The sequence below is a fragment of the Ranitomeya imitator genome, chromosome 10 (genome assembly GCF_032444005.1).
Source record: "Ranitomeya imitator isolate aRanImi1 chromosome 10, aRanImi1.pri, whole genome shotgun sequence".
Taxonomy (NCBI): domain Eukaryota; kingdom Metazoa; phylum Chordata; class Amphibia; order Anura; family Dendrobatidae; genus Ranitomeya; species Ranitomeya imitator.
The window spans coordinates 2,236,971-2,259,626 of record NC_091291.1 but is presented as its reverse complement, the minus strand read 5'-3'; the positions used below and the strand labels follow the sequence as shown (position 1 = coordinate 2,259,626).

Here is a 22,656-nt window from a genome sequence, read left to right as displayed (position 1 = left end):
CAGTCACCTGTATGTAATGTTTGATAATAACCAGCCGAGGTCACACCGCAGACGCCGTCTCTATAGATGGATCTTTATGCTCCCGGCTCTGTCTTACATTATACACAGTGTGAACAGGCGGCTGTATTACAATCATTGCTCTGACATTGTGTCAGTCACCTGTATGTAATGTCTGATAATAACCAGCCGAGGTCACACCGCAGACGCCGTCTCTATAGATGGATCTTTATGTTCCCGGCTCTGTCTTACATTATACACAGTGTGAACAGGTGGCTGTATTACAATCATTGCTCTGACATTGTATCAGTCACCTGTATGTAATGTCTGATAATAACCAGCCGAGGTCACACCGCAGACGCCGTCTCTATAGATGGATCTTTATGGTCCCGACTCTGTCTTACATTATACACAGTGTGAACAGGCGGCTGTATTACCATCATTGCTCTGACATTGTGTCAGTCACCTGTATGTAATGTTTGATAATAACCAGCCGAGGTCACACCGCAGACGCCGTCTCTATAGATGGATCTTTATGCTCCCGGCTCTGTCTTACATTATACACAGTGTGAACAGGCGGCTGTATTACAATCATTGCTCTGACATTGTGTCAGTCACCTGTATGTAATGTCTGATAATAACCAGCCGAGGTCACACCGCAGACACCGTCTCTATAGATGGATCTTTATGCTCCCGGCTCTGTCTTACATTATACACAGTGTGAACAGGCGGCTGTATTACCATCATTGCTCTGACATTGTGTCAGTCACCTGTATGTAATGTCTGGTAATAACCAGCCGAGGTCACACCGCAGACGCCGTCTCTATAGATGGATCTTTATGTTCCCGGCTCTGTCTTACATTATACACAGGGTGAACAGGCGGCTGTATCACAATCATTGCTCTGACATTGTCAGTCACCTGTATGTAATGTCTGATAATAACCAGCCGAGGTCACACCGCAGACGCCGTCTCTATAGATGGATCTTTATGCTCCCGGCTCTGTCTTACATTATACACAGTGTGAACAGGCGGCTGTATTACAATCATTGCCCTGACATTGTGTCAGTCACCTGTATGTAATGTCTGGTAATAACCAGCCGAGGTCACACCGCAGACGCCGTCTCTATAGATGGATCTTTATGCTCCCGGCTCTGTCTTACATTATACACAGTGTGAACAGGCGGCTGTATTACAATCATTGCTCTGACATTGTGTCAGTCACCTGTATGTAATGTCTGATAATAACCAGCCGAGGTCACACCGCAGACGCCGTCTCTATAGATGGATCTTTATGCTCCCGGCTCTGTCTTACATTATACACAGTGTGAACAGGCGGCTGTATTACAATCATTGCTCTGACATTGTGTCAGTCACCTGTATGTAATGTATGATAATAACCAGCCGAGGTCACACCGCAGACGCCATCTCTATAGATGGATCTTTATGTTCCCGGCTCTGTCTTACATTATACACAGTGTGAACAGGCGGCTGTATTACAATCATTGCTCTGACATTGTGTCAGTCACCTGTATGTAATGTCTGATAATAACCAGCCGAGGTCACACCGCAGACGCCGTCTCTATAGATGGATCTTTATGCTCCCGGCTCTGTCTTACATTATACACAGTGTGAACAGGCGGCTGTATCACAATCATTGCTCTGACATTGTCAGTCACCTGTATGTAATGTCTGATAATAACCAGCCGAGGTCACACCGCAGACGCCGTCTCTATAGATGGATCTTTATGCTCCCGGCTCTGTCTTACATTATACACAGTGTGAACAGGCGGCTGTATTACAATCATTGCTCTGACATTGTGTCAGTCACCTGTATGTAATGTATGATAATAACCAGCCGAGGTCACACCGCAGACGCCATCTCTATAGATGGATCTTTATGTTCCCGGCTCTGTCTTACATTATACACAGTGTGAACAGGCGGCTGTATTACAATCATTGCTCTGACATTGTGTCAGTCACCTGTATGTAATGTCTGGTAATAACCAGCCGAGGTCACACCGCAGACGCCGTCTCTATAGATGGATCTTTATGCTCCCGGCTCTGTCTTACATTATACACAGTGTGAACAGGCGGCTGTATTACAATCATTGCTCTGACATTGTGTCAGTCACCTGTATGTAATGTCTGGTAATAACCAGCCGAGGTCACACCGCAGACGCCGTCTCTATAGATGGATCTTTATGTTCCCGGCTCTGTCTTACATTATACAGTGTGAACAGGCGGCTGTATTACAATCATTGCTCTGACATTGTGTCAGTCACCTGTATGTAATGTCTGATAATAACCAGCCGAGGTCACACCGCAGACGCCATCTCTATAGATGGATCTTTATGCTCCCGGCTCTGTCTTACATTATACACAGTGTGAACAGGCGGCTGTATCACAATCATTGCTCTGACATTGTCAGTCACCTGTATGTAATGTCTGATAATAACCAGCCGAGGTCACACCGCAGACGCCGTCTCTATAGATGGATCTTTATGCTCCCGGCTCTGTATTACATTATACACAGGGTGAACAGGCGGCTGTATTACAATCATTGCTCTGACATTGTCTGTCACCTGTATGTAATGTCTGGTAATAACCAGCCGAGGTCACACCGCAGACGCCGTCTCTATAGATGGATCTTTATGCTCCCGGCTCTGTCTTACATTATACACAGGGTGAACAGGCGGCTGTATTACAATCATTGCTCTGACATTGTGTCAGTCACCTGTATGTAATGTCTGATAATAACCAGCCGAGGTCACACCGCAGACGCCGTCTCTATAGATGGATCTTTATGCTCCCGGCTCTGTCTTACATTATACACAGTGTGAACAGGCGGCTGTATCACAATCATTGCTCTGACATTGTCAGTCACCTGTATGTAATGTCTGATAATAACCAGCCGAGGTCACACCGCAGACGCCGTCTCTATAGATGGATCTTTATGTTCCCCGCTCTGTCTTACATTATACACAGTGTGAACAGGCGGCTGTATTACAATCATTGCTCTGACATTGTGTCAGTCACCTGTATGTAATGTATGATAATAACCAGCCGAGGTCACACCGCAGACGCCGTCTCTATAGATGGATCTTTATGCTCCCGGCTCTGTCTTACATTATACACAGTGTGAACAGGCGGCTGTATTACAATCATTGCTCTGACATTGTGTCAGTCACCTGTATGTAATGTCTGATAATAACCAGCCGAGGTCACACCGCAGACGCCGTCTCTATAGATGGATCTTTATGCTCCCGGCTCTGTCTTACATTATACACAGTGTGAACAGGCGGCTGTATTACAATCATTGCTCTGACATTGTGTCAGTCACCTGTATGTAATGTCTGGTAATAACCAGCCGAGGTCACACCGCAGACGCCGTCTCTATAGATGGATCTTTATGTTCCCGGCTCTGTCTTACATTATACACAGTGTGAACAGGCGGCTGTATCACAATCATTGCTCTGACATTGTCTGTCACCTGTATGTAATGTCTGATAATAACCAGCCGAGGTCACACCGCAGACGCCGTCTCTATAGATGGATCTTTATGCTCCCGGCTCTGTCTTACATTATACACAGGGTGAACAGGCGGCTGTATTACAATCATTGCTCTGACATTGTCTGTCACCTGTATGTAATGTCTGGTACTAACCAGCCGAGGTCACACCGCAGACGCCGTCTCTATAGATGGATCTTTATGCTCCCGGCTCTGTCTTACATTATACACAGTGTGAACAGGCGGCTGTATTACAATCATTGCTCTGACATTGTGTCAGTCACCTGTATGTAATGTCTGGTAATAACCAGCCGAGGTCACACCGCAGACGCCGTCTCTATAGATGGATCTTTATGCTCCCGGCTCTGTCTTACATTATACACAGTGTGAACAGGCGGCTGTATCACAATCATTGCTCTGACATTGTCAGTCACCTGAATGTAATGTCTGATAATAACCAGCCGAGGTCACACCGCAGACGCCGTCTCTATAGATGGATCTTTATGTTCCCCGCTCTGTCTTACATTATACACAGTGTGAACAGGCGGCTGTATTACAATCATTGCTCTGACATTGTGTCAGTCACCTGTATGTAATGTCTGATAATAACCAGCCGAGGTCACACCGCAGACGCCGTCTCTATAGATGGATCTTTATGCTCCCGGCTCTGTCTTACATTATACAGTGTGAACAGGCGGCTGTATTACAATCATTGCTCTGACATTGTCAGTCACCTGTATGTAATGTCTGATGATAACCAGCCGAGGTCACACCGCAGACGCCGTCTCTATAGATGGATCTTTATGCTCCCGGCTCTGTCTTACATTATACACAGTGTGAACAGGCGGCTGTATTACAATCATTGCTCTGAAGATCGCGGAATAAAAATCTTCAAATCCTGTAATCGTAGAAGTGGGCACCGGTGTTCTTATGTTATGTGATACTGCTCTCATCAGAATAACTAAGTACACCCCCTGAATTGTGTTGCCTCACATATCAGGACATAGTAACTGCACCTACCATTCCCTGCCACAGGATGGCGCCGTCCGCAGACGTTGTCCGCAGCTCCAGCTCTATGGTTTCTGGGGAGTCTGGTCGGCTGGAAGAAGCAGCAAAGATGAAAGATGTAAAAGTCATCACACCCAGCTCCCCGGCTACCAGCCTCTCCTACCTCCTGGGAAAGGTGTGCCTTGGAAGAGTAATGTACGAGTCCCCTGAGAAGAAGGATCCGTAAACCCCCGGAGCGTCTACAAAAGAAGCAGAAACAACAGCATCTCATTGGCTGAAGTGGTGGCAGGAACCTGAACCAATCAGAGACGAGGATCACAGCCAATCAACGAGGAGAAGGCCAGGAAAACCCAAAATAAAGATCAGAGGTCGGATCTGACCTGGCAGAGCACAACCCTCCGGCAGACACCTGAACTACAAGCCCCAGCAGAAGGCCGCTCGCTCCGGACAGAACTAAATGTCCCAAATCACAATGAATGAAACCGCGGAAAAGGAAGAAAAATCAGAAGAAAAGAAATCGGGAATACAATACCGTTCCCCCCACTCCCTTCGTGCACACCGTCATCCAGATTTGTCGATGCTGCTCCTGTACAAGTGCAAATAAGCCGATTACCACAGTGACCTGGGCAAAGCTGAGCTCCTACCTACCGACAGGCTGTGGCCCCCGCGGGGGCCGGCGAGTGAGTGTGGAGGGGCGGGCGGGCCCGTGTGGCGAGGCTAGCGTGTGCAGAAGAACGAGAGTGTGCGGAGGGGCTGGCGGGCGTGTGTGGCGAGGCTAGTGTGTGCAGAGGAACGAGAGTGTGCGGAGGGGCGGGCATGTGTGGCGAGGCTAGTGTGTGCAGAGGAACGAGAGTGTGCGGAGGGGCGGGCATGTGTGGCGAGGCTAGTGTGTGCAGAGGAACGAGAGTGTGCGGAGGGGCGGGCGTGTGTGGCGAGGCTAGTGTGTGCAGAGGAACGAGAGTGTGCGGAGGGGCGGGCATGTGTGGCGAGGCTAGTGTGTGCGGAGGAACGAGAGTGTGCGGAGGGGCGGGCGGGCGGGCGTGTGTGGCGAGGCTAGCGTGTCCAGAGGAACGAGAGTGTGCGGAGGGGCGGGCGGGCGGACGTGTGTGGCGAGGCTAGCGTGTGCAGAGGAACGAGAGTGTGCGGAGGGGCGGGCGTGTGTAGGCGAGGCTAGCGTGTGCAGAGGAACGAGAGTGTGCGGAGGGGCGGGCGTGTGTGGCGAGGCTAGTGTGTGCAGAGGAACGAGAGTGTGCGGAGGGGCGGGCGGGCGCGTGTGGCGAGGCTAGCGTGTGCAGAGGAACAAGAGTGTGCGGAGGGGCGGGCGGGCGGGCGTGTGTGGCGAGGCTAGTGTGTGCAGAGGAACGAGAGTGTGCGGAGGGGCGGGCATGTATGGCGAGGCTAGCGTGTGCAGAGGAAAGAGAGTGTGCGGAGGGGCGGGCGTGTGTGGCGAGGCTAGCGTGTGCAGAGGAACGAGAGTGTGCGGAGGGGCGGGCGGGCGGACGTGTGTGGCGAGGCTAGCGTGTGCAGAGGAACGAGAGTGTGCGGAGGGGCGGGCGTGTGTAGGCGAGGCTAGCGTGTGCAGAGGAACGAGAGTGTGCGGAGGGGCGGGCGTGTGTGGCGAGGCTAGTGTGTGCAGAGGAACGAGAGTGTGCGGAGGGGCGGGCGGGCGCGTGTGGCGAGGCTAGCGTGTGCAGAGGAACAAGAGTGTGCGGAGGGGCGGGCGGGCGTGTGTGGCGAGGCTAGTGTGTGCAGAGGAACGAGAGTGTGCGGAAGGGCGGGCGTGTGTGGCGAGGCTAGTGTGTGCAGAGGAACGAGAGTGTGCGGAGGGGCGGGCGTGTGTGGCGAGGCTAGTGTGTGCAGAGGAACGAGAGTGTGCCGAGGGGCGGGCGGGCGTGTGTGGCGAGGCTAGTGTGTGCAGAGGAACGAGAGTGTGCGGAAGGGCGGGCGTGTGTGGCGCGGCTAGTGTGTGCAGAGGAACGAGAGTGTGCGGAAGGGCGGGCGTGTGTGGCGAGGCTAGTGTGTGCAGAGGAACGAGAGTATGCCGAGGGGCGGGCGGGCGTGTGTGGCGAGGCTAGTGTGTGCAGAGGAACGAGAGTGTGCGGAGGGGCGGGCGTGTGTGGCGAGGCTAGTGTGTGCAGAGGAACGAGAGTGTGCGGAGGGGCGGGCGTGTGTGGCGAGGCTAGTGTGTGCAGAGGAACGAGAGTGTGCGGAGGGGCGGGCGGGCGTGTGTGGCGAGGCTAGTGTGTGCAGAGGAACGAGAGTGTGCGGAAGGGCGGGCGTGTGTGGCGAGGCTAGTGTGTGCAGAGGAACGAGAGTGTGCGGAGGGGCGGGCGGGCGTGTGTGGCGAGGCTAGCGTGTGCAGAGGAACGAGAGTGTGCGGAGGGGCGGGCGTGTGTAGGCGAGGCTAGCGTGTGCAGAGGAACGAGAGTGTGCGGAGGGGCGGGCGTGTGTGGCGAGGCTAGTGTGTGCAGAGGAACGAGAGTGTGCGGAGGGGCGGGCGGGCGCGTGTGGCGAGGCTAGCGTGTGTAGAGGAACAAGAGTGTGCGGAGGGGCGGGCGGGCGTGTGTGGCGAGGCTAGTGTGTGCAGAGGAACGAGAGTGTGCGGAAGGGCGGGCGTGTGTGGCGAGGCTAGTGTGTGCAGAGGAACGAGAGTGTGCGGAGGGGCGGGCGTGTGTGGCGAGGCTAGCGTGTGCAGAAGAACGAGAGTGTGCGGAGGGGCTGGCGGGCGTGTGTGGCGAGGCTAGTGTGTGCAGAGGAACGAGAGTGTGCGGAGGGGCGGGCATGTGTGGCGAGGCTAGCGTGTGCAGAGGAACGAGAGTGTGCGGAGGGGCGGGCGTGTGTGGCGAGGCTAGCGTGTGCAGAGGAACGAGAGTGTGCGGAGGGGCGGGCGGGCGGACGTGTGTGGTGAGGCTAGCGTGTGCAGAGGAACGAGAGTGTGCGGAGGGGCGGGCGTGTGTAGGCGAGGCTAGCGTGTGCAGAGGAACGAGAGTGTGCGGAGGGGCGGGCGTGTGTGGCGAGGCTAGTGTGTGCAGAGGAACGAGAGTGTGCAGAGGGGCGGGCGGGCGCGTGTGGCGAGGCTAGCGTGTGCAGAGGAACAAGAGTGTGCGGAGGGGCGGGCGGGCGTGTGTGGCGAGGCTAGTGTGTGCAGAGGAACGAGAGTGTGCGGAAGGGCGGGCGTGTGTGGCGAGGCTAGTGTGTGCAGAGGAACGAGAGTGTGCGGAGGGGCGGGCGTGTGTGGCGAGGCTAGTGTGTGCAGAGGAACGAGAGTGTGCCGAGGGGCGGGCGGGCGTGTGTGGCGAGGCTAGTGTGTGCAGAGGAACGAGAGTGTGCGGAAGGGCGGGCGTGTGTGGCGAGGCTAGTGTGTGCAGAGGAACGAGAGTGTGCCGAGGGGCGGGCGGGCGTGTGTGGCGAGGCTAGTGTGTGCAGAGGAACGAGAGTGTGCGGAGGGGCGGGCGTGTGTGGCGAGGCTAGTGTGTGCAGAGGAACGAGAGTGTGCGGAGGGGCGGGCGTGTGTGGCGAGGCTAGTGTGTGCAGAGGAACGAGAGTGTGCGGAGGGGCGGGCGGGCGTGTGTGGCGAGGCTAGTGTGTGCAGAGGAACGAGAGTGTGCGGAAGGGCGGGCGTGTGTGGCGAGGCTAGTGTGTGCAGAGGAACGAGAGTGTGCGGAGGGGCGGGCGGGCGTGTGTGGCGAGGCTAGCGTGTGCGGAGGGGCGGGCGTGTGTAGGCGAGGCTAGCGTGTGCAGAGGAACGAGAGTGTGCGAAGGGGCGGGCGTGTGTGGCGAGGCTAGCGTGTGCAGAAGAACGAGAGTGTGCGGAGGGGCTGGCGGGCGTGTGTGGCGAGGCTAGTGTGTGCAGAGGAACGAGAGTGTGCGGAGGGGCGGGCATGTGTGGCGAGGCTAGTGTGTGCAGAGGAACGAGAGTGTGCGGAGGGGCGGGCATGTGTGGCGAGGCTAGTGTGTGCAGAGGAACGAGAGTGTGCGGAGGGGCGGGCGTGTGTGGCGAGGCTAGTGTGTGCAGAGGAACGAGAGTGTGCGGAGGGGCGGGCATGTGTGGCGAGGCTAGTGTGTGCGGAGGAACGAGAGTGTGCGGAGGGGCGGGCGGGCGGGCGTGTGTGGCGAGGCTAGCGTGTGCAGAGGAACGAGAGTGTGCGGAGGGGCGGGCGGACGTGTGTGGCGAGGCTAGCGTGTGCAGAGGAACGAGAGTGTGCGGAGGGGCGGGCGTGTGTAGGCGAGGCTAGCGTGTGCAGAGGAACGAGAGTGTGCGGAGGGGCGGGCGTGTGTGGCGAGGCTAGTGTGTGCAGAGGAACGAGAGTGTGCGGAGGGGCGGGCGGGCGCGTGTGGCGAGGCTAGCGTGTGCAGAGGAACAAGAGTGTGCGGAGGGGCGGGCGTGTGTGGCGAGGCTAGTGTGTGCAGAGGAACGAGAGTGTGCGGAGGGGCGGGCATGTGTGGCGAGGCTAGCGTGTGCAGAGGAAAGAGAGTGTGCGGAGGGGCGGGCGGGCGTGTGTGGCGAGGCTAGCGTGTGCAGAGGAACGAGAGTGTGCGGAGGGGCGGGCGGGCGGACGTGTGTGGCGAGGCTAGCGTGTGCAGAGGAACGAGAGTGTGCGGAGGGGCGGGCGTGTGTAGGCGAGGCTAGCGTGTGCAGAGGAACGAGAGTGTGCGGAGGGGCGGGCGTGTGTGGCGAGGCTAGTGTGTGCAGAGGAACGAGAGTGTGCGGAGGGGCGGGCGGGCGCGTGTGGCGAGGCTAGCGTGTGCAGAGGAACAAGAGTGTGCGGAGGGGCGGGCGGGCGTGTGTGGCGAGGCTAGTGTGTGCAGAGGAACGAGAGTGTGCGGAAGGGCGGGCGTGTGTGGCGAGGCTAGTGTGTGCAGAGGAACGAGAGTGTGCGGAGGGGCGGGCGTGTGTGGCGAGGCTAGTGTGTGCAGAGGAACGAGAGTGTGCCGAGGGGCGGGCGGGCGTGTGTGGCGAGGCTAGTGTGTGCAGAGGAACGAGAGTGTGCGGAAGGGCGGGCGTGTGTGGCGAGGCTAGTGTGTGCAGAGGAACGAGAGTGTGCGGAAGGGCGGGCGTGTGTGGCGAGGCTAGTGTGTGCAGAGGAACGAGAGTATGCCGAGGGGCGGGCGGGCGTGTGTGGCGAGGCTAGTGTGTGCAGAGGAACGAGAGTGTGCGGAGGGGCGGGCGTGTGTGGCGAGGCTAGTGTGTGCAGAGGAACGAGAGTGTGCGGAGGGGCGGGCGTGTGTGGCGAGGCTAGTGTGTGCAGAGGAACGAGAGTGTGCGGAGGGGCGGGCGGGCGTGTGTGGCGAGGCTAGTGTGTGCAGAGGAACGAGAGTGTGCGGAAGGGCGGGCGTGTGTGGCGAGGCTAGTGTGTGCAGAGGAACGAGAGTGTGCGGAGGGGCGGGCGGGCGTGTGTGGCGAGGCTAGCGTGTGCAGAGGAACGAGAGTGTGCGGAGGGGCGGGCGTGTGTAGGCGAGGCTAGCGTGTGCAGAGGAACGAGAGTGTGCGGAGGGGCGGGCGTGTGTGGCGAGGCTAGTGTGTGCAGAGGAACGAGAGTGTGCGGAGGGGCGGGCGTGTGTGGCGAGGCTAGCGTGTGCAGAAGAACGAGAGTGTGCGGAGGGGCTGGCGGGCGTGTGTGGCGAGGCTAGTGTGTGCAGAGGAACGAGAGTGTGCGGAGGGGCGGGCGTGTGTGGCGAGGCTAGCGTGTGCAGAGGAACGAGAGTGTGCGGAGGGGCGGGCGGGCGGACGTGTGTGGTGAGGCTAGCGTGTGCAGAGGAACGAGAGTGTGCGGAGGGGCGGGCGTGTGTAGGCGAGGCTAGCGTGTGCAGAGGAACGAGAGTGTGCGGAGGGGCGGGCGTGTGTGGCGAGGCTAGTGTGTGCAGAGGAACGAGAGTGTGCGGAGGGGCGGGCGGGCGCGTGTGGCGAGGCTAGCGTGTGCAGAGGAACAAGAGTGTGCGGAGGGGCGGGCGGGCGTGTGTGGCGAGGCTAGTGTGTGCAGAGGAACGAGAGTGTGCGGAAGGGCGGGCGTGTGTGGCGAGGCTAGTGTGTGCAGAGGAACGAGAGTGTGCGGAGGGGCGGGCGTGTGTGGCGAGGCTAGTGTGTGCAGAGGAACGAGAGTGTGCCGAGGGGCGGGCGGGCGTGTGTGGCGAGGCTAGTGTGTGCAGAGGAACGAGAGTGTGCGGAAGGGCGGGCGTGTGTGGCGAGGCTAGTGTGTGCAGAGGAACGAGAGTGTGCCGAGGGGCGGGCGGGCGTGTGTGGCGAGGCTAGTGTGTGCAGAGGAACGAGAGTGTGCGGAGGGGCGGGCGTGTGTGGCGAGGCTAGTGTGTGCAGAGGAACGAGAGTGTGCGGAGGGGCGGGCGTGTGTGGCGAGGCTAGTGTGTGCAGAGGAACGAGAGTGTGCGGAGGGGCGGGCGGGCGTGTGTGGCGAGGCTAGTGTGTGCAGAGGAACGAGAGTGTGCGGAGGGGCGGGCGTGTGTGGCGAGGCTAGTGTGTGCAGAGGAACGAGAGTGTGCGGAGGGGCGGGCGGGCGTGTGTGGCGAGGCTAGTGTGTGCAGAGGAACGAGAGTGTGCGGAAGGGCGGGCGTGTGTGGCGAGGCTAGTGTGTGCAGAGGAACGAGAGTGTGCGGAGGGGCGGGCGGGCGTGTGTGGCGAGGCTAGCGTGTGCAGAGGAACGAGAGTGTGCGGAGGGGCGGGCGTGTGTAGGCGAGGCTAGCGTGTGCAGAGGAACGAGAGTGTGCGGAGGGGCGGGCGTGTGTGGCGAGGCTAGTGTGTGCAGAGGAACGAGAGTGTGCGGAGGGGCGGGCGGGCGCGTGTGGCGAGGCTAGCGTGTGTAGAGGAACAAGAGTGTGCGGAGGGGCGGGCGGGCGTGTGTGGCGAGGCTAGTGTGTGCAGAGGAACGAGAGTGTGCGGAAGGGCGGGCGTGTGTGGCGAGGCTAGTGTGTGCAGAGGAACGAGAGTGTGCGGAGGGGCGGGCGTGTGTGGCGAGGCTAGCGTGTGCAGAAGAACGAGAGTGTGCGGAGGGGCTGGCGGGCGTGTGTGGCGAGGCTAGTGTGTGCAGAGGAACGAGAGTGTGCGGAGGGGCGGGCATGTGTGGCGAGGCTAGCGTGTGCAGAGGAACGAGAGTGTGCGGAGGGGCGGGCGTGTGTGGCGAGGCTAGCGTGTGCAGAGGAACGAGAGTGTGCGGAGGGGCGGGCGGGCGGACGTGTGTGGTGAGGCTAGCGTGTGCAGAGGAACGAGAGTGTGCGGAGGGGCGGGCGTGTGTAGGCGAGGCTAGCGTGTGCAGAGGAACGAGAGTGTGCGGAGGGGCGGGCGTGTGTGGCGAGGCTAGTGTGTGCAGAGGAACGAGAGTGTGCGGAGGGGCGGGCGGGCGCGTGTGGCGAGGCTAGCGTGTGCAGAGGAACAAGAGTGTGCGGAGGGGCGGGCGGGCGTGTGTGGCGAGGCTAGTGTGTGCAGAGGAACGAGAGTGTGCGGAAGGGCGGGCGTGTGTGGCGAGGCTAGTGTGTGCAGAGGAACGAGAGTGTGCGGAGGGGCGGGCGTGTGTGGCGAGGCTAGTGTGTGCAGAGGAACGAGAGTGTGCCGAGGGGCGGGCGGGCGTGTGTGGCGAGGCTAGTGTGTGCAGAGGAACGAGAGTGTGCGGAAGGGCGGGCGTGTGTGGCGCGGCTAGTGTGTGCAGAGGAACGAGAGTGTGCGGAAGGGCGGGCGTGTGTGGCGAGGCTAGTGTGTGCAGAGGAACGAGAGTATGCCGAGGGGCGGGCGGGCGTGTGTGGCGAGGCTAGTGTGTGCAGAGGAACGAGAGTGTGCGGAGGGGCGGGCGTGTGTGGCGAGGCTAGTGTGTGCAGAGGAACGAGAGTGTGCGGAGGGGCGGGCGTGTGTGGCGAGGCTAGTGTGTGCAGAGGAACGAGAGTGTGCGGAGGGGCGGGCGGGCGTGTGTGGCGAGGCTAGTGTGTGCAGAGGAACGAGAGTGTGCGGAAGGGCGGGCGTGTGTGGCGAGGCTAGTGTGTGCAGAGGAACGAGAGTGTGCGGAGGGGCGGGCGGGCGTGTGTGGCGAGGCTAGCGTGTGCAGAGGAACGAGAGTGTGCGGAGGGGCGGGCGTGTGTAGGCGAGGCTAGCGTGTGCAGAGGAACGAGAGTGTGCGGAGGGGCGGGCGTGTGTGGCGAGGCTAGTGTGTGCAGAGGAACGAGAGTGTGCGGAGGGGCGGGCGGGCGCGTGTGGCGAGGCTAGCGTGTGTAGAGGAACAAGAGTGTGCGGAGGGGCGGGCGGGCGTGTGTGGCGAGGCTAGTGTGTGCAGAGGAACGAGAGTGTGCGGAAGGGCGGGCGTGTGTGGCGAGGCTAGTGTGTGCAGAGGAACGAGAGTGTGCGGAGGGGCGGGCGTGTGTGGCGAGGCTAGCGTGTGCAGAAGAACGAGAGTGTGCGGAGGGGCTGGCGGGCGTGTGTGGCGAGGCTAGTGTGTGCAGAGGAACGAGAGTGTGCGGAGGGGCGGGCATGTGTGGCGAGGCTAGCGTGTGCAGAGGAACGAGAGTGTGCGGAGGGGCGGGCGTGTGTGGCGAGGCTAGCGTGTGCAGAGGAACGAGAGTGTGCGGAGGGGCGGGCGGGCGGACGTGTGTGGTGAGGCTAGCGTGTGCAGAGGAACGAGAGTGTGCGGAGGGGCGGGCGTGTGTAGGCGAGGCTAGCGTGTGCAGAGGAACGAGAGTGTGCGGAGGGGCGGGCGTGTGTGGCGAGGCTAGTGTGTGCAGAGGAACGAGAGTGTGCAGAGGGGCGGGCGGGCGCGTGTGGCGAGGCTAGCGTGTGCAGAGGAACAAGAGTGTGCGGAGGGGCGGGCGGGCGTGTGTGGCGAGGCTAGTGTGTGCAGAGGAACGAGAGTGTGCGGAAGGGCGGGCGTGTGTGGCGAGGCTAGTGTGTGCAGAGGAACGAGAGTGTGCGGAGGGGCGGGCGTGTGTGGCGAGGCTAGTGTGTGCAGAGGAACGAGAGTGTGCCGAGGGGCGGGCGGGCGTGTGTGGCGAGGCTAGTGTGTGCAGAGGAACGAGAGTGTGCGGAAGGGCGGGCGTGTGTGGCGAGGCTAGTGTGTGCAGAGGAACGAGAGTGTGCCGAGGGGCGGGCGGGCGTGTGTGGCGAGGCTAGTGTGTGCAGAGGAACGAGAGTGTGCGGAGGGGCGGGCGTGTGTGGCGAGGCTAGTGTGTGCAGAGGAACGAGAGTGTGCGGAGGGGCGGGCGTGTGTGGCGAGGCTAGTGTGTGCAGAGGAACGAGAGTGTGCGGAGGGGCGGGCGGGCGTGTGTGGCGAGGCTAGTGTGTGCAGAGGAACGAGAGTGTGCGGAAGGGCGGGCGTGTGTGGCGAGGCTAGTGTGTGCAGAGGAACGAGAGTGTGCGGAGGGGCGGGCGGGCGTGTGTGGCGAGGCTAGCGTGTGCGGAGGGGCGGGCGTGTGTAGGCGAGGCTAGCGTGTGCAGAGGAACGAGAGTGTGCGAAGGGGCGGGCGTGTGTGGCGAGGCTAGCGTGTGCAGAAGAACGAGAGTGTGCGGAGGGGCTGGCGGGCGTGTGTGGCGAGGCTAGTGTGTGCAGAGGAACGAGAGTGTGCGGAGGGGCGGGCATGTGTGGCGAGGCTAGTGTGTGCAGAGGAACGAGAGTGTGCGGAGGGGCGGGCATGTGTGGCGAGGCTAGTGTGTGCAGAGGAACGAGAGTGTGCGGAGGGGCGGGCGTGTGTGGCGAGGCTAGTGTGTGCAGAGGAACGAGAGTGTGCGGAGGGGCGGGCATGTGTGGCGAGGCTAGTGTGTGCGGAGGAACGAGAGTGTGCGGAGGGGCGGGCGGGCGGGCGTGTGTGGCGAGGCTAGCGTGTGCAGAGGAACGAGAGTGTGCGGAGGGGCGGGCGGACGTGTGTGGCGAGGCTAGCGTGTGCAGAGGAACGAGAGTGTGCGGAGGGGCGGGCGTGTGTAGGCGAGGCTAGCGTGTGCAGAGGAACGAGAGTGTGCGGAGGGGCGGGCGTGTGTGGCGAGGCTAGTGTGTGCAGAGGAACGAGAGTGTGCGGAGGGGCGGGCGGGCGCGTGTGGCGAGGCTAGCGTGTGCAGAGGAACAAGAGTGTGCGGAGGGGCGGGCGGGCGGGCGTGTGTGGCGAGGCTAGTGTGTGCAGAGGAACGAGAGTGTGCGGAGGGGCGGGCATGTGTGGCGAGGCTAGCGTGTGCAGAGGAAAGAGAGTGTGCGGAGGGGCGGGCGGGCGTGTGTGGCGAGGCTAGCGTGTGCAGAGGAACGAGAGTGTGCGGAGGGGCGGGCGGGCGGACGTGTGTGGCGAGGCTAGCGTGTGCAGAGGAACGAGAGTGTGCGGAGGGGCGGGCGTGTGTAGGCGAGGCTAGCGTGTGCAGAGGAACGAGAGTGTGCGGAGGGGCGGGCGTGTGTGGCGAGGCTAGTGTGTGCAGAGGAACGAGAGTGTGCGGAGGGGCGGGCGGGCGCGTGTGGCGAGGCTAGCGTGTGCAGAGGAACAAGAGTGTGCGGAGGGGCGGGCGGGCGTGTGTGGCGAGGCTAGTGTGTGCAGAGGAACGAGAGTGTGCGGAAGGGCGGGCGTGTGTGGCGAGGCTAGTGTGTGCAGAGGAACGAGAGTGTGCGGAGGGGCGGGCGTGTGTGGCGAGGCTAGTGTGTGCAGAGGAACGAGAGTGTGCCGAGGGGCGGGCGGGCGTGTGTGGCGAGGCTAGTGTGTGCAGAGGAACGAGAGTGTGCGGAAGGGCGGGCGTGTGTGGCGAGGCTAGTGTGTGCAGAGGAACGAGAGTGTGCGGAAGGGCGGGCGTGTGTGGCGAGGCTAGTGTGTGCAGAGGAACGAGAGTATGCCGAGGGGCGGGCGGGCGTGTGTGGCGAGGCTAGTGTGTGCAGAGGAACGAGAGTGTGCGGAGGGGCGGGCGTGTGTGGCGAGGCTAGTGTGTGCAGAGGAACGAGAGTGTGCGGAGGGGCGGGCGTGTGTGGCGAGGCTAGTGTGTGCAGAGGAACGAGAGTGTGCGGAGGGGCGGGCGGGCGTGTGTGGCGAGGCTAGTGTGTGCAGAGGAACGAGAGTGTGCGGAAGGGCGGGCGTGTGTGGCGAGGCTAGTGTGTGCAGAGGAACGAGAGTGTGCGGAGGGGCGGGCGGGCGTGTGTGGCGAGGCTAGCGTGTGCAGAGGAACGAGAGTGTGCGGAGGGGCGGGCGTGTGTAGGCGAGGCTAGCGTGTGCAGAGGAACGAGAGTGTGCGGAGGGGCGGGCGTGTGTGGCGAGGCTAGTGTGTGCAGAGGAACGAGAGTGTGCGGAGGGGCGGGCGGGCGCGTGTGGCGAGGCTAGCGTGTGTAGAGGAACAAGAGTGTGCGGAGGGGCGGGCGGGCGTGTGTGGCGAGGCTAGTGTGTGCAGAGGAACGAGAGTGTGCGGAAGGGCGGGCGTGTGTGGCGAGGCTAGTGTGTGCAGAGGAACGAGAGTGTGCGGAGGGGCGGGCGTGTGTGGCGAGGCTAGCGTGTGCAGAAGAACGAGAGTGTGCGGAGGGGCTGGCGGGCGTGTGTGGCGAGGCTAGTGTGTGCAGAGGAACGAGAGTGTGCGGAGGGGCGGGCATGTGTGGCGAGGCTAGCGTGTGCAGAGGAACGAGAGTGTGCGGAGGGGCGGGCGTGTGTGGCGAGGCTAGCGTGTGCAGAGGAACGAGAGTGTGCGGAGGGGCGGGCGGGCGGACGTGTGTGGTGAGGCTAGCGTGTGCAGAGGAACGAGAGTGTGCGGAGGGGCGGGCGTGTGTAGGCGAGGCTAGCGTGTGCAGAGGAACGAGAGTGTGCGGAGGGGCGGGCGTGTGTGGCGAGGCTAGTGTGTGCAGAGGAACGAGAGTGTGCGGAGGGGCGGGCGGGCGCGTGTGGCGAGGCTAGCGTGTGCAGAGGAACAAGAGTGTGCGGAGGGGCGGGCGGGCGTGTGTGGCGAGGCTAGTGTGTGCAGAGGAACGAGAGTGTGCGGAAGGGCGGGCGTGTGTGGCGAGGCTAGTGTGTGCAGAGGAACGAGAGTGTGCGGAGGGGCGGGCGTGTGTGGCGAGGCTAGTGTGTGCAGAGGAACGAGAGTGTGCCGAGGGGCGGGCGGGCGTGTGTGGCGAGGCTAGTGTGTGCAGAGGAACGAGAGTGTGCGGAAGGGCGGGCGTGTGTGGCGAGGCTAGTGTGTGCAGAGGAACGAGAGTGTGCCGAGGGGCGGGCGGGCGTGTGTGGCGAGGCTAGTGTGTGCAGAGGAACGAGAGTGTGCGGAGGGGCGGGCGTGTGTGGCGAGGCTAGTGTGTGCAGAGGAACGAGAGTGTGCGGAGGGGCGGGCGTGTGTGGCGAGGCTAGTGTGTGCAGAGGAACGAGAGTGTGCGGAGGGGCGGGCGGGCGTGTGTGGCGAGGCTAGTGTGTGCAGAGGAACGAGAGTGTGCGGAGGGGCGGGCGTGTGTGGCGAGGCTAGTGTGTGCAGAGGAACGAGAGTGTGCGGAGGGGCGGGCGGGCGTGTGTGGCGAGGCTAGTGTGTGCAGAGGAACGAGAGTGTGCGGAAGGGCGGGCGTGTGTGGCGAGGCTAGTGTGTGCAGAGGAACGAGAGTGTGCGGAGGGGCGGGCGGGCGTGTGTGGCGAGGCTAGCGTGTGCAGAGGAACGAGAGTGTGCGGAGGGGCGGGCGTGTGTAGGCGAGGCTAGCGTGTGCAGAGGAACGAGAGTGTGCGGAGGGGCGGGCGTGTGTGGCGAGGCTAGTGTGTGCAGAGGAACGAGAGTGTGCGGAGGGGCGGGCGGGCGCGTGTGGCGAGGCTAGCGTGTGTAGAGGAACAAGAGTGTGCGGAGGGGCGGGCGGGCGTGTGTGGCGAGGCTAGTGTGTGCAGAGGAACGAGAGTGTGCGGAAGGGCGGGCGTGTGTGGCGAGGCTAGTGTGTGCAGAGGAACGAGAGTGTGCGGAGGGGCGGGCGTGTGTGGCGAGGCTAGCGTGTGCAGAAGAACGAGAGTGTGCGGAGGGGCTGGCGGGCGTGTGTGGCGAGGCTAGTGTGTGCAGAGGAACGAGAGTGTGCGGAGGGGCGGGCATGTGTGGCGAGGCTAGCGTGTGCAGAGGAACGAGAGTGTGCGGAGGGGCGGGCGTGTGTGGCGAGGCTAGCGTGTGCAGAGGAACGAGAGTGTGCGGAGGGGCGGGCGGGCGGACGTGTGTGGTGAGGCTAGCGTGTGCAGAGGAACGAGAGTGTGCGGAGGGGCGGGCGTGTGTAGGCGAGGCTAGCGTGTGCAGAGGAACGAGAGTGTGCGGAGGGGCGGGCGTGTGTGGCGAGGCTAGTGTGTGCAGAGGAACGAGAGTGTGCGGAGGGGCGGGCGGGCGCGTGTGGCGAGGCTAGCGTGTGCAGAGGAACAAGAGTGTGCGGAGGGGCGGGCGGGCGTGTGTGGCGAGGCTAGTGTGTGCAGAGGAACGAGAGTGTGCGGAAGGGCGGGCGTGTGTGGCGAGGCTAGTGTGTGCAGAGGAACGAGAGTGTGCGGAGGGGCGGGCGTGTGTGGCGAGGCTAGTGTGTGCAGAGGAACGAGAGTGTGCCGAGGGGCGGGCGGGCGTGTGTGGCGAGGCTAGTGTGTGCAGAGGAACGAGAGTGTGCGGAAGGGCGGGCGTGTGTGGCGAGGCTAGTGTGTGCAGAGGAACGAGAGTGTGCCGAGGGGCGGGCGGGCGTGTGTGGCGAGGCTAGTGTGTGCAGAGGAACGAGAGTGTGCGGAGGGGCGGGCGTGTGTGGCGAGGCTAGTGTGTGCAGAGGAACGAGAGTGTGCGGAGGGGCGGGCGTGTGTGGCGAGGCTAGTGTGTGCAGAGGAACGAGAGTGTGCGGAGGGGCGGGCGGGCGTGTGTGGCGAGGCTAGTGTGTGCAGAGGAACGAGAGTGTGCGGAAGGGCAGGCGTGTGTGGCGAGGCTAGTGTGTGCAGAGGAACGAGAGTGTGCGGGCGGGCGGGCGTGTGTGGCGAGGCTAGCGTGTGCGGAGGGGCGGGCGTGTGTAGGCGAGGCTAGCGTGTGCAGAGGAACGAGAGTGTGCGGAGGGGCGGGCGTGTGTGGCGAGGCTAGTGTGTGCAGAGGAACGAGAGTGTGCGGAGGGGCGGGCGTGTGTGGCGAGGCTAGTGTGTGCAGAGGAACGAGAGTGTGCGGAGGGGCGGGCGCGTGTGGCGAGGCTAGTGTGTGCAGAGGAACGAGAGTGTGCGGAGGGGCGGGCGTGTGTGGCGAGGCTAGTGTGTGCAGAGGAACGAGAGTGTGCCGAGGGGCGGGCGTGTGTGGCGAGGCTAGTGTGTGCAGAGGAACGAGAGTGTGCGGAGGGGCGGGCGGGCGCGTGTGGCGAGGCTAGCGTGTGCACAGGAACAAGAGTGTGCGGAGGGGCGGGCGGGCGTGTGTGGCGAGGCTAGTGTGTGCAGAGGAACGAGAATGTGCGGAAGGGCGGGCGTGTGTGGCGAGGCTAGTGTGTGCAGAGGAACGAGAGTGTGCGGAGGGGCGGGCGTGTGTGGCGAGGTTAGTGTGTGCAGAGGAACAAGAGTGTGCGGAGGGGCGGGCGGGCGGGCGTGTGTGGCGAGGCTAGTGTGTGCAGAGGAACGAGAATGTGCGGAAGGGCGGGCGTGTGTGGCGAGGCTAGTGTGTGCAGAGGAACGAGAGTGTGCGGAGGGGTGGGCGGGCGTGTGTGGCGAGGCTAGTGTGTGCAGAGGAACGAGAGTGTGCGGAGGGGCGGGCGTGTGTGGCGAGGTTAGTGTGTGCAGAGGAACGAGAGTGTGCGGAGCGGCGGGCCGGCGCGTGTGGCGAGGCTAGCGTGTGCAGAGGAACAAGAGTGCGGAGGGGCGGGCGTGTGTGGCGAGGCTAGTGTGTGCAGAGGAACGAGAGTGTGCGGAGGGGCGGGCGTGTGTGGCGAGGCTAGTGTGTGCAGAGGAACGAGAGTGTGCGGAGGGGCGGGCGTGTGTGGCGAGGTTAGTGTGTGCAGAGGAACAAGAGTGTGCGGAGGGGCGGGCGGGCGGGCGTGTGTGGCGAGGCTAGTGTGTGCAGAGGAACGAGAATGTGCGGAAGGGCGGGCGTGTGTGGCGAGGCTAGTGTGTGCAGAGGAACGAGAGTGTGCGGAGGGGTGGGCGGGCGTGTGTGGCGAGGCTAGTGTGTGCAGAGGAACGAGAGTGTGCGGAGGGGCGGGCGTGTGTGGCGAGGTTAGTGTGTGCAGAGGAACGAGAGTGTGCGGAGCGGCGGGCCGGCGCGTGTGGCGAGGCTAGCGTGTGCAGAGGAACAAGAGTGCGGAGGGGCGGGCGTGTGTGGCGAGGCTAGTGTGTGCAGAGGAACGAGAGTGTGCGGAGGGGCGGGCGTGTGTGGCGAGGCTAGTGTGTGCAGAGGAACGAGAGTGTGCGGAGAGGCGGGCGTGTTTGGCGAGGCTAGCGTGTGCAGAGGAACAAGAGTGTGCGGAGGGGCGGGCGTGTGTGGCGAGGCTAGCGTGTGCAAAGGAACGAGAGTGTGCGGAGGGGCGGTCGTATGTGGCGAGGCTAGCGTGTGCAGAGGAACGAGAGTGTGCGGAGGGGCGGGCGTGTGTGGCGAGGCTAGCATGTGCGGAGGGGCGGGCGTGTGCGGAGAGGGTGGGCGAGCGTGTGTGGAAAGGTGAGCTTATGTGGTGGTGCGCGCTTGAAAGGAGGGTACGCGTGTGCAGACGAGTGTGTGAGGACACCGCGGCAGTTGGGAGGCCATGTGTGGAGGGGCGAGGACACTGTGGCAGTTGGGAGGCCATGTGTGGAGGGAAGAGGACACCATGGTGGTTGGGAGGCGATGTGTGGAGGGAAGAGGACACCATGGTGCTTGGGAGGCCATGTGTGGAGGGAAGAGGACACCGTGGTGGTTGGGAGGCCAGGTGTGGAGGGGCGAGGACACCGTGGCAGTTGGGAGGCCATGTGTGGAGGGGCGAGGACACCATGGTGGTTGGGAGGCCATGTGTGGAGGGAAGAGGACACCATGGTGGTTGGTAGGCCATGTGTGGAGGGAAGAGGACACTGTGGCAGTTGGGAGGCCATGTGTGGAGGGGCGAGGACACCATGGTGGTTGGGAGGCCATGTGTGGAGGGAAGAGGACACCATGGTGGTTGGGAGGCCATGTGTGGAGGGAAGAGGACACTGTGGTGGTTAGGAGGCTATGTGTGGAGGGGAGAGGACAATGTGGCAGTTGGGAGGCCATGTGTGGAGGGGAGAGGACACCGTGGCGGTTGGGAGGTCATGTGTAGAGGGGAGAGGACACCGTGGCAGTTGGGAGGCCACGTGTGGAGGGTAGAGGACACCGTGGCGGTTGGAAGGCCATGTGTGGAGGGGAGAGGACATCATGATAGTTGGGAGGCCATGTGTGATGGGGACAGGACACCATAATGGTTGGGAGGCCATGTGTGTAGGGGTTAGGACACCGTTGCAGTTGGGAGGCCATGTGTGGAGGGTTCGGACACCATGGTGGTTGGGAGGCCATGTGTGGAGGGGAGAGGACACCATGATGGTTGGGTGGCCATGTGTGATAGGGACAGGACACCATAATGGTTGGGAGGTCATGTGTGTAGGGGTTAGGACACCATTGTGTTTGGGAGGCCATGTGTGGAGGGGACAGGACACCATGGTGGTTGGGAGGGCATGGGTGATGTGTACAGGACACCATGACGGTTGGGAGGCCATGTGTGGAGGGTTCGGACACCATGGTGGTTGGGAGGCCATGTGTGGAGGGTTCGGACACCATGGTGGTTGGGAGGCCATGTGTGGGGGGTTAGGACACCATTGTGTTTGGGAGGCCATGTGTGGAGGGGACAGGACACCATGACGGTTGGGAGGCCATGTGTGGACGAGCGAGGACACCATGACGGTTGGGAGGCCATGTGTGGAGGGGTTAGGACACAGTAGTGGTTGGGAGGGCATGTGTGGAGCAGCGAGGACACTATGGTGGTTGGGAGGCTATGTATGTAGGGGTTAGGACACCGTGGTGGTTGGGAGGCCAGGTGTAGAGGGGCAAGGACACTGAAAGGAGAGTGGAGGAGGGAGGACAGGGGTGAGGACAATATGGCTGTGAGGATCTAGACAGCTGTGCTCAGGACAGGCCTCGTCATGTTTCCTTTGGTGGAGACATATTGCTACCATGTGAGAGATGACAGTCCTGGGTAGCGGTACGTGCCAGCAACACGGTACTGTGGAGGGTCTGGACTGTGTGACTACCCCTGTCAAATGGAAGACGGACGGTCTCACCTTGCTCACAGTACACTCCTGAGAAGCCCTCTGGGCAGTGACATCTGTTTTCCTTGCAGGAGCCGCCATTGAGGCAGAGATTGTGGATCAGGCAGCGATCCTCAGGCGTTTCACACCGGTGACCTGTGAGATGGGAGAGAATCCTTATACAATGTTTTCCTCCGGAGGTTAGTCTCCATTATTATTCTGGATGGTGGTGGCCCCTGTAGAGTGTCCACAGCCATTCCTGGCCTTGTCCTACCACAGCTGGATGCTCGCTGGCTGGCTGCTGATTACCGGAGGCACCTCCACCCCACATGGTGGATGTCACGGATCCCACCGTGCTGCCACCAATATATCACGGATCCCACCAATCTGTCACGGTTCACAGGGAGGATGCCTTTATCATCCCCACCACTCACACCAATTTGCCATGAACCGGGGTTGTTTGGTTGCCCCTGGTTCTTTCTGAAGGGGATTTATCTATATCCCACTTCCGGTTTGGAAATTGCAGCTCTCTGGTGCCCCCTGTGATGAGGGAGCAGACGCCACCTTGGATACGGGGCATACCAACAGAGATTGGCTTGACTCCATTTTGTCCCATATCAGAATTCACCTGGCCCCCATCTTTTCCTTACTCAAATGAAGACCCTTTAGTATGGTAATGGACTAGGTCAGTGTAGCAGGCAGATGGCACTTCAAAGCTTGAATGAGGAAGCCACGCCAGCAGGGGGCATGGAGGTGCCTGGGGGCTCAATTAAAGCATACACGTCAGGTGGCTACAGGATACACGTCTATTGTCTTCCCAGCCGGACCGTCTACAACATGAAATTGTGAATTATGAACGCATCGTCCGAGGTACAGGCTCATAAAAAATATCCTCATAGCCCTGAAGAAATTGCGCATCTGACAGTGCAACTCCCGGATCAGTGAGAGTTCTGGAACCTGAGATATAGAGATCAGCCTCCCACAGCAACCGAATGGGTCCAAGTTTGATCCCTGTACGACTGGCAGAACATACCA

General features: G+C 61.6%; 1 protein-coding gene across 2 annotated transcripts in view; it reads right to left on the bottom strand.

Moving 5' to 3' along the window:
- Positions 1 to 22,656, bottom strand: part of HSPG2 (heparan sulfate proteoglycan 2) — a 265,969-nt gene that overhangs the window by 7,153 nt on the left and 236,160 nt on the right. For both annotated transcript variants that reach the window (XM_069741877.1, XM_069741878.1), the window contains 4 exons: positions 21,655 to 21,777; positions 5,048 to 5,101; positions 4,679 to 4,754; positions 4,528 to 4,606 (listed from right to left, as the gene is read on the bottom strand). In XM_069741877.1, coding sequence (XP_069597978.1) covers positions 4,528 to 4,606; positions 4,679 to 4,754; positions 5,048 to 5,101; positions 21,655 to 21,777 — 332 coding nt within the window. The remainder of the gene's footprint in view (positions 1 to 4,527; positions 4,607 to 4,678; positions 4,755 to 5,047; positions 5,102 to 21,654; positions 21,778 to 22,656) is intronic.